Source organism: Chinchilla lanigera, unplaced genomic scaffold (assembly GCF_000276665.1).
Source record: "Chinchilla lanigera isolate Chin_1 unplaced genomic scaffold, ChiLan1.0 scaffold00018, whole genome shotgun sequence".
Taxonomy (NCBI): Eukaryota; Metazoa; Chordata; class Mammalia; order Rodentia; family Chinchillidae; genus Chinchilla; species Chinchilla lanigera.
Window position 1 is genome coordinate 25,260,676 of NW_004955419.1, and position 11,642 is coordinate 25,272,317.

Genomic DNA, 11,642 nt, shown 5'->3' on the forward strand with positions numbered 1-11,642 from the left:
AACTAAAAACTTGTGAAACACGAGCCAAAATAAACCTATTCCTTTACACTGTGCGTGTCGGATACTATGTCTCAGTGATGAAAGAAGTGACTCAGATAAAGCTTTCATCTGACAATGAAAAACTTGTGGGCTGTGAACACAACTTTCTTACAGGAACAAGAAGTTCAAAGCTTTTCAATTTGAAGAATGTAGAATTATAAAATATGAAAAATATTAAGAATTTCAAAATATATTTTGTTTCCTCACCTGCAACTGACATGCACATTTCAAACCATCACCATCTTCTTTACAGACTCCTCCATATTTACATGATGACTCATCACAAACTCTTACATCAGATTCCCTTACATTTAATTCTGCAAGAGAAGAAAAAACTGTTTTGTATATATTTGGCTTTTTTTTCTTTTACAGATGTACACAGATATAAATAAAAAAGCCAATCCTTAAAATATATTGCACGTCTCATTTACAGATGTAAGACAATATAAACAAAGCAAGTTCTATAGAATATAACATATTCCCCGAACAGAATCCTACATAACACGCCTTCTTCATTTGTGAAACCTATTCCCAAATGAAACTCAAAATTTCAGGATTTAATAATTCCCCAAGATAAATCTATGCAATTTTTCTCTTTTGGTCTGGCAGGTCCTTAAGATAATCTTCTTACACTGTCTTAAATTTATTATTTTTCCAGTGAGTAACTTACCTTTAAGGATAATAAAAAACTAAAAGGTATCATCTTCTTACAGTCACAATAAATTTTATATGAGCAATCAGTATTCATTCTAGATAAACAATTTTAATTAAAACTACAAAATTAATTTGAATTTCATGCAATAGATATAGAACATTTGTATACAGAGAATTAAAGAGATTCAAAATCATTACATTTGAAACTTATAAATGATTGATTTTATTTTACTCTACCACAGAAGAGTCAACTGATATCACGGAGCAGCATTCTATGACGATTTTGTTTCTGCCCCAAGATACAAATACTCTTCTCCAACAATCTCCTATCACTGACTCTTTTCTATTCTGAGATTTCAAAGTAGTGCTTGTGGGCTGAGACGAAGACTCATATCTAGTAACACCTCTTCTAGTGACATTTCACTGACCTCTTCTTCCCATTTGTTCACACTGCTCTGCAATGGTGTCTTGGGTCTGCTGTTCCTAGGTGCTAGCAACCAAGTTTGGGAACTTAAATGCTCCCCCAAAAGCTCATGTGTTGAGAGGTTGGTCCCCAGCTGATGATGCTACTGGGAGACATGGAAACTCTAGAGGGGGTGCCTAGCTGGAGGAAGCAGTCACTGGAGTCACGGCTTCAAAGGACATATTTTGTCCCTCCCACTCCCTTGTTCACTGCTTCCTGGGCATCATGAGATCAGCAGCTTTGCTTCACCTTGGCCTTCTACATGTCCCTTACCACAGGTCCACAGCAATGGAACCAGCAACCATGGACTGAAACCTCAAACTGTGAGCCAAAGTATCTTTCCTTCTCCAAGCTGTTATTCCCAGTATCTGGCCATTATGATGAAAAACTGACTGGCACATAACAGAATACACAAGGAACTGACAGTCAACAGTATTCACATGAATAGCCACTTTGAAACAAGCACTGTAGTCTGAAAAAGGTCTTTGTATCTGTGGGTTACAATTTCATTTTCTTAAATGGATCTCAAGTGCACAGAACTGGATTACTCTAAAATTCAAGTATTAACACTTAAAATAAGTGATAATTCATAAAGCTGTTTTGTTATTTTGTTTCACAAACTATTCCAGCTACAGAAAATGATTTTTTAGTTCTTTCCTGAACTAGACATGCAGGTTTTAGGTTCTTGGTCTCTGAATTTTTATTCAGTCTTCCCTTCCTCCCTTAACTATATAATTCTATAGTCCTACTAGGACATTAATACAAGGTCCAATTCCAAATACTATTGAATGTGCAGCTTCAGACTCACAGAAGATAAATAAATATTGTATTAATAATGAACTGCCCTGGAAAGAAGGCTAAGAGTGCAGAATATCTTCACTCAGCTACGGGCTTAACCAAGTTTAAGGGTGATAGAAATACGAATTGCACAGTCTGAAAAGTAAAAATGTAATGCATTTCTCTTCTTGGGAGGCTTGAAGCTCACACTGGGATCAGCTACAGTCCATAATACAACTAGATATTAAAAAAAAGAATAAACTTTTTATTTTGTCAGAGTCAAAATCATGCACTAAAGTAGTGTATAGTGACACACACTTGTAATCCCACTCTCCTGTGAAGCTGAGGCAAGAGAATCACAATTTTGCTCCTGGACTCATCATGCCCTAAATTACAACTTGCTACCTCAGCTTGAGATTCTTTTGAGTTGTAATGCTTTTACCTGTTGTACTTCATAGTACAGTGGATTATATGCTAGAATCTAACCCATCCACTAAGATTCACAAATTTAGTGCCCTCAAGTTCGTGAGGAATCTGTTTGCATGAGGGACCAAGAAATATTTCAGGGAAATAAACATCTTTACTAAAGCAAGGCCAAAATGTTGGTCCAACAAACGAATTCTTGAGCAACAGAAGGAACCCCTAGCGAAGTGTAGTGTTTACCATTTGAACCGCTTCCCTTACCCAACCTCAAAAGCTTATCATGACAGAGACAGGGGCCACAACAAGAAAAAAGAATGGCTTTCCCTAAAGACTCTTAAGTAATAAGATAAAAAGAGGTTGCTGCTTTGATGCTCACACATCAAGTTACAGTAGAAGGGGAACAACAGAAGCACATCTCAACAGCTAGGCACAGCAGCAGCACACCTGGCAGAACAGCACAGACCAGTGGTGGGGAACCTACGGCGTGCATGCTGCAGCAGGCTGTTTCTATCATGAAAGCTCTAAAAGATCTGCCATCACTGGACAGACCAAGGGAAAGTAGTGTCAGGCAGGAGATACACCTCTGATCTCTGGCAAGCAACAGCAATGCACACCTGCAGGAGCAATAAATATCCCAGGACAAAAAAGATGCCACGTGGCAGTGGCCAGAACACATTAGTGAGTCCACATGAAACACCTCTGGGTGACTCCAAAAATAATCCTGGGAGAGAGGCACTTACAAGAGCTGGAGGTCTGGCATGGTTTGAGTATATCCCCAAAAAATTCATGTGTTGGAGCCCTAATTCCTTGAGAGGTATTTGGATCACTGAGGTAGACCCCTCATGAATGGATTAATGCCTGTCTCAAGGAACTGGTTAGGAAGCTCAGGAGTTCACCCCTGCTTCCCTCATTGGCATGTGCCTATGTGGTGTTCTGCTTTCTACCATGAGTTGAAGTAGCACAAGACTCTCACCAAATGTAGCCACTAACCCGCCCAGACTTCCCAGCCTCTTAAGCCAGAATAGCCCCTTTTCTTTATAAATTACTCAGTTTCAGGTAATCTGTTACAGCAACAGAAAACAGACTACAACAATGCCTTATATTAAGTTAAAATCATAAAATTCTAATTACTCTGGTTATTAGTCAGGCTTTATATTATGCCTAGCTTGTAATCAAATCTATGCTATGTATTAATCTGTTAAATATCATTATTTAGTTGATCAGGAAGCTCTTATTAAGCATCTACCATGTACTTAATACTATACTAAGAATGAGACAGAAAAATATACAAGGAGCTTATACTCTTGCTAGCTCATGGAACAATTAGTGAGTGATATATTCAATACAGTCAATAATAAAGAGGATAACTAAGCACCACCATCTACAATTACTTTAAAAGTTTCAAGAGGTCAAGGATAAAAATGGATTTGAAGGACAAGGTGCAATGTCTGAAAAGGTATAATTTGATTAACCTTGAAAAATTAAATTAGCTTTTTTATATGAAATTATATATCATTATAGAGAATTCAGAAAAGACATCTAAAACTAAAGAATGTTCTAACTACCCCAACCATCATGTTTCAGCTAGTTTCTCTTTGCTGAGGCACAGTATCTGACTCCTACAATTTAGAGGTTTATTTTGGCTCACAGTTCACAGACGGTTCAGCCCATAGTCAGCTGGCTCCAATGCAGGTCAACATGGCACGGGACAAAACAGAGAAGATGGTTACAGCACTACAGTACGTAAGCAGGGACATGAGGGGAAAAGCAGGTAGGGAGAGAGATCCTTCCAGGCCACGTCCTCAGTGATTCCCCTGCTCTAACAGGCTGCATCTCCCAACATCACAGTTACCTATAACCTCACCAGTAGACTGATCCACTGATAAGTATCACAACCCATGATCCAGTCACCTCCCAAAAACCCCACCAATGAGTGCATGAGGCTTTGGGTGGGACATCCAGACATGAACCATAGCAGGTAATATTAAAAGACAACATTTTTATCTAGGAAAACAGTATGAGTAAGAATAGAGATAAAGTAAATTAATAGTAAACACAAATAGTATCAGTGATTTCCAAACCATGCTCTTTAGAAAAGCTAGTCCCAGGGCTGGGGATTTAGCTCAGTGGCATAGAGCCTGCCTAGCAAGCACAAGGTCATGAGTTCTACTCCAAGTACGGGAAAAGAACCAAAAAAAAGAGAGAGAAAGAAAGAAAAAGAAAGAAAGAAAGAAAGAAAGAAAGAAAGAAAGAAAGAAAGAAAGAAAGAAAGAAAGAAAGAAAAGCTAGTCCCCTAGACTAGCTTGTATCATTATTAAAACCAAGTAAAACTGTTATTCTCTCATTTACAATGAAGGAAAAAAGCAATGAAAAAAGTGTTCTGATTTTAAGGGGTTTTTTTGCTAATTTCTTAAGTTTTCAATATCTGAGATTACTTCCTTCCTAGCTACTAGAAAACGTTCAACAAATAAGTAAAAATTATTATAGAAAAATCCAGCAGTGTATCTATCACAAATTCCTGAATATCTATCTTAAATTGTTTTACAGTTATAGCAGTCACTGCCAATTACTCTCCTTGGATTGGTTCTTCCTTTCTTAGTAAGGAAACCCCTCCTGGGTTCAAGGAAACAAACTACCCAGCTAAGGAACCTGTCTTTCTCAGTCTCCCTTGCTCTGTGCCACAGTTCATCATAAAGAGTGTCCTTCCTCCCCTACTCTTCCATTCTCTTTCCTGACTGGGGAGCTCACCTATTGCCTAAAGTTAGCAACTTACACGCATAATGATGAGAGCTCCAGACTCAAATGGTAGAGAGTAGAAAGGAATAATCATGAGATCTCCATACCTACTGTGGATTCATCCCTCCAGACTTTCTGTTGTAGGAAATAAATGAGTAAGTAACTAAAATAGTAAAGACTTCATCATATAAGCCAATATTGGTCAAGTCACTGGTAGATGCAGTGAAACACAATCCCAATAGAATAATGGCATGTAAATTTAACTGAGATAAATACTTCAAAGCAAAAACCTTAACACAAGTTTGTGTTATAACAGTTCACACTGATCCATTTGCCAAGAGTTCCATGACTTTCTGGTGCTCTGCCTTATAACAAATGTGAAAGTCACTGCCTCAGCTCAAACTTGCCACAGAAAGGAGTATTTTCTGGGGATCATCTGAATATTTTCAAGTGTTCTGCACAGCACCAGGCATCCAGAGGGCGCTCTGCTACCTGTCAGTGGTGATGATGATTACACACCTGCCTTCTGGAGTCCAAAATGGAAATTCAGCAAAATGGATGAGTCATTACTCAAGTCCTCAAAAATCATTCTTCACACAGAAACATTTTACGCAGGAAGCACTCCAAAGAGTGGCTCGGGGCTGGGGATGTAGCTCAGCGGCACAGTGCCTGCCTGGTAAGAGTAAGGTCGTGAGTTTGATTCCCAGTACCGGAGAAAAACAAAAAACAAAGGAGTGGCTCATTTGCTTCAGTTACAAACCCGCCCCTGAGGCAATTCTGAAAATGCAAAACTTGCCTCAAATTTCATTAACATTTCAAAGCTGGGAAACAATGCATGTTAGAGGAAGTAACCCTAGTTATTAGAAACAGGGGCTGCCAAAATGCTCTACTTTTGGTGCTAGTCACTGGGTTCAGGCTAGGGATCAAAGACCCAGCAGCTCCTGAGATTGGTACGACTTGTCCACCACCCTTCCCCGCCCTTCCAATAACCAGAGGTAGTTTTGTTTAGCTAACATTTATGGAAAGCCAAAAGGGAATAAACTTTGTAAAATGTTAACAACAAAATCCAGGGCTTCTCAATTTGGGCACTATAAACATTGAGGCCAGATAATTTTTGTTGCAGGGGCTATGCTGTACACTGAAGGATGGAGCAACATCCCTAACCCCAACCCACTCTGCCAGTAGGACCACCACAGCTGTGACAATGTCTCCAGACGTAGTCAAACATGAGGGGTCACGCCCAGGTGAGAATCACTGTGAAACAGGAAATCAAAGGCTTTACATTTGATTCTCTAACATAATCACTGTAAGGAAAGAGTCAAAGAAGCAGTGACTTCCAAGATTTCAACGTACTGCCACAGCTATTTCCCATTTCAGTGGAAAGAACACTTATGGAATAAATATATTGACTCCAAGTTTATGTCAAGGGTGCAAAGTATAGACCTCAACTGTAATAAAGCCTTAACCTCCAGCAAGCCTGGCTTCCCTTCTCTTTCAAGACTTTTTTTCAAGACGAATGAGATCTCATATTCTGAAGATCCCATAGTTTTCTCCCTAAATCTTCCCACTCATCTCTTGATTTTCTTCTCCTTCTAACTCAATAATCTTCTAATCCCAAATCTGATCACTTTCCACTTACTCCTTTCTCTTTCTACTATCCAGTCCATAACTACAGCAATCTTACAATTTACGTCTAGCTTACTCAGCTTTTCAGATTAACCAAAGTGTGCTACTCTGTAAAACCTACAGACCCATCCATGTCTCTGGCACAAGGAACCTGAAGGCTATCAGGGACCTTTTCCAGAACATCCACAAGCTCCTTAGCACCAGCCAGGGGATTGTTCTTATGCTTCAATATATGCCACCCAGCCCAGTTACGCCCAATGTATCCATCAGTAAGGTCATTTCAACAGTGCATTTGAATGAAAACTAAACTGAAAGATTTTAGAAAAGGTGAGCTTCTTAAAAAAAAAAAAAACAAAAACTGTTACCCTTAGAATTGCTCATCCATAAGTCCTCAAGTTCCTTTCTTAAAGGATTAAAACTTGGAATGTATACTCAATGCACTATAAATGTGTTTCATTCTAGAAACAAGAAACTTTTCAAAGAAAAATTCTAGGCCCTCTCCCAAACTATCATTTAATAAATATTATATCTTCTTAGGTTAAGATAAAAGCTATATGCATTTATGAATCATTTTTGTAACTCCCCACTTAAAATAGCTTTCTCAAGTAACCAACTACCAGAATCTTATCCTACTATATATGAAAATATTCTGCATCCATCATATCATCGTACCTTGTTCATCCTCTCATAGCATTCTCTCACACTCACCACTTAAAGTACTCAAATCTGGTTTTCTCAGCCTTACGCCCTGTAACCTGCTTTTGCCAGTGCTATTTCTAGTCTCTAGAGTACTATGAAGGAAAGTTCCATAAATCAGTGCTCTTTAAGTAAGGCCTTAAGAGTGGAAATCTTTCATTCATCCTTAATTGATTCCTTTCTCCCCACAAAATGTCCAAATTTTTACTCGAAGCCGGGCGTGATGGCGCACACCTGTAATCCCAGCACTCGGGAGGCTGAGGCAGGAGGATCATTGTAAGTTCGAGGCCAGCCTGAACTGCATAAAGAGACCCTGTCTCAAAAAGACAAAAAAAGAAAAAAACAAAACAAATTTTTATTCTAAACTTAAACTTTCAGTGAGTTTTTTGTACTCACTGTCAAGAAGAGATGGTGTTTGAGAAACCTCCCTTTTTCAGTAAAGCACACAACCCAAAGTGACAGAATCCCCACTAGACGGTTTACTCCCAAAACAACCCCAGTTCACTTGTGAACCCCTATCTAAATATATCCGACTGCTAACCAACTGTAAATTCTACACTGAAAACAGGAAAAATATTTAAAACATTTAAAGATCTATAATATCCCCCAAAAGGAAATGATATGGCACAGCCATGGAATATTATATAGTGATTTTAAGGTGTATTATATAATTACTCATGGTGTACAATGTTATCACTATGAATGCTAAAATGAATACGCAGAATACAAAATTATAGATATACTCATTACATATGAAAAACACATACAAGAAAATCAAATTATGCATAAACAAAAATGGTAATAGCAACTGCGTTAAACCAGCTGAACAAGCTGGGCATGTTCAGACGTGGCGGACACCTGTAATCACAGCACTCAGCAGACTGAAGCAAAAGGATCTCTGCAAGTTCAAGGCCAGCCCATAGTGAAACCCTGTCTCAAAAAGACAAAAAAAAAAAAAAGAAACAGTTCAGCAATGAACGATTTTTTTCCTCATTAAAAGTTTCTGTGTTGAAGCCAGGCATGGTGGCACATGCCTCTAATACCAGCACTCAAGGGGCTGAAGCAGGAAGATCACCATGAGTTTGAGGCCAGCCTTGGCTACACAGTGAGTTTGAAGCCAGCCTGAATTTCATAGCGAGACCCTGTCTCAAACAAACAAACAAAAAAAGTTCCTGTGTTGATTATTATGTCATGGGAGGAAAATGCATAACATGATTTCAAACAACCCCAGAAACAGTTTGCTATATAGTGGGTAAACCATCTGTTTGGGGGTCAGTGAGAACCAAGTTCACATGCAAAGTTCTTTGCCTCTTAGAATGTTTTCCCTTAATATCGTAATAATTAGGTGAGATAAGACATTCAAATGCAACAATGCCCAGAACAAGTAGGATCAGTAAAAGACAAAGATCTGCTTTCTTTCTTCAGATGTGACTTCAACTCCCAATGAGTCTGACAGACACATAACCCTGAGTTACGTTTTCAGTGATTCGTGCCTCTCAGATTCATAGTGTTGACTTCAACTCCCAGTAAATCAAGAATCAGAAAATTTTCTTGGGCTGGAGTGTGCTTCAGTGGTAGAGCACTTGCCTAGCACAGGTAAGGCCCAGGGTTTGATACCTTAGCACCCCCCAAAAAAGGGAAGGAGATAGTGGATGGGGCAGAAGAGGAGAAGAAAAAGAAAGGAATTAAATTTTCTTCAATTTGTCTACTAAAGTAACAACATTACAGTATTTATCTTCTACTATATAAAGGTAAGAGGGGGAAAGTAAATTTTACTTAATATTTCATGATACGAAACTAAAAGCAGTTTACATTATACAAAGCATTAAGGGACTAAGAATATATAGCTCAGTGGGAGATCACTTGCCTAGCATGCTTGAGGCCCTGGATTCCAACTCCAGCATTGCTTAAAAAAAAGCGGAGAGAAACAGGCAGAAATGGCTAAAACTTCTCTAAGCTATATTTAACAAAAGAGATTTCACATATGCCACACAATTATCTGACTCCGATATTTCTCATTCTATCCCGCCTGCTACTGCCAAACCACCCTCTGTTAAACAACACTTTGATCCTGTCAATCCTCCACCCCCACACCTGCGTTCTTTCCCTTGCTGCCTGCTTCAATCCTAAATGCCTTGTCAGGATGCTTCAGGCAAGGTGACAGGGAGGACAACGACTGCAGATCAGAAAGAAAGACCTGGATCCCAAGCTGTGTGTATTAAAGGTACCCAGGGTATTTCCAGACCCATCCAACCCTAGCCAGCAATCCTAAACTATGATGCATCTCTCTCCCTCCTGTTCTGACTTCACTGAGCAAACCTATGTTTCCCTCTCACAGGTCCATAAAATGAATGCGCTATGGTAGTTTTAAAAATAATGCAACACCTCCACATTTCTTAACATAATACATTAAGGTCATCTTAAAGGCAGATTTTTTTGTGTAACAAAACTTTTTCAATGCCTATAAAAATTTGAAAGGTATATATAGCAAATGAACCGTAATTATCTCCTGGTTAAATGTGAACTTTCTTCATTATTCTGCATCTTTCTGAATTGTTTGACTTTTACAGTGATCTTGTATTACTTTAAAATCAGATAAAACAGCCCAGCAGGGTGGCAACATGCCTGTAATCCTAGTACTCTAGGAGGCTGAGGCAGGAGAACCACAAGTTCAAGCCCCACCTGGGCAACTTAAATGTAGTGTGACCTTGTCTCAAAAAAAAAAAAAAAAAATTAAAGAGGCTGGGGCTGTAGCTCAGACAAAGGCCCTATATGTTCAATCCCTAGTAATACACACACAAAAGAAAAAAATCAGATAATTATATGCTATAATATATGAAAACTTTAAAAATACTATGCCAAGGAAATGAAATCAGGCACAAAAAGACCATATATTGTATTATTCTATTTACATAAAATGTCTGGAATAAGTAAAGCTACAGAGACATAAAGGAATCAGGTGTTGATGGAATTAGTTACTGAGATTTTTTTGGAGGAAGAGAAATGTTCTCTAATTAAATAGTGATGATAGCTGCACAGGTGAATGTACAGTAACCACAAAATTGTATACTTTAAAATGGTGAATTTTATGCTATATGAATCATCAAAAAATAATTTTAAAAACCAGATGAAACAATCATGTACTTACATCTCTTTAAAAAATTGAAACAAGTAAATGAACAGGCATAATAATTTCGTGTTTAAAGAACATACCCTGACACTAGAACACCTCAATCAGTATCTCCTGGCATTCTCAGCTGCTGTGTGACCTTAATAATTTACTACTTTGTGCCTATAAAGGTGGACTCTCATAATGCTGGAGGGCATTAGAGCAATGTGTTACACCTTAAAATAATGTGTGACACATGTTAAGTGTTATTAGCATGGGTGCTGAAAAAAGTAAGGAAAATGAGCTCTTGAGTCAACTGTGAGTACCTACTGGCAAACGTCTCATGTGACCACGAGTGAAAATTTGTAGTGAAAATACACATTCGGATGTAATATGAAGACTAAGACCCACTGTGATATGAAAAAAGCAGGATATAAAACTATTATACATATGTAATTATAATTTCATTAGTTCTGTAAAATATATATGCTTACATATATACTTTAGGATATTGCAAGTACATCCAACATACTTTCCCTACCAAAAGCTTTTTTTAAATCAATAAAGCTAAGCAGAAAAATAATGCCTTCTGGTTCTATCTTCTAATGTCTATTCCTTAGAGTCTGCAACACTAAGTAGAATAGGAGATAGCCAGAACCCAGGGAAATCACTCACAAAAACAAAAATCTATGCAACAACCTGCACATTGGCACTGGAGATCATGGTATCAACTTACAAAAAAATTTCTAAAAGACTTCACAAATTCTGTGCGCTTGAAGGAGCTCCAGGGATAAGGTTCCAATTAATTAACTATATGATCTTGGCCAAGCACTAAATCTGAGAAATCGTCATTCCCTGGAGTTTTTTTTAAAAATAGGTGTAATAATCAATCCCTTGTGGGCAGGGCATGGTGGTGCACACCTGCAGTCCCAGCACTCTGGAGACTGAGGCAGGAGGATCACCCAAAGTTCAAGGCCAGCCCGAACTACATAGCAAGACCCTGTCTCAAAAATGAGAAAGACAGAGAGAGAGAGACAGAGAGAGAGAAAGAAGGAAGGAAGGAAGGAAGGAAGGAAGGAAGGAAGGAAGGAAGGAAGGAAGGGAGGGAGGGAGGGAGGG

At 38.5% G+C, this 11,642-nt stretch overlaps 1 protein-coding gene across 1 annotated transcript in view; it reads right to left on the reverse strand.

Annotated features, from left to right (window-relative positions):
• The window catches only part of Tmeff1 (transmembrane protein with EGF-like and two follistatin-like domains 1), a gene marked incomplete at its 5' end in the record, with an annotated part of 94,688 nt that overhangs the window by 71,545 nt on the left and 11,501 nt on the right, over nucleotides 1-11,642 (reverse strand). The window contains 1 exon segment of the mRNA XM_013513288.1: nucleotides 247-356. Within this exon segment, the coding sequence (XP_013368742.1) occupies nucleotides 247-356 (110 nt within the window).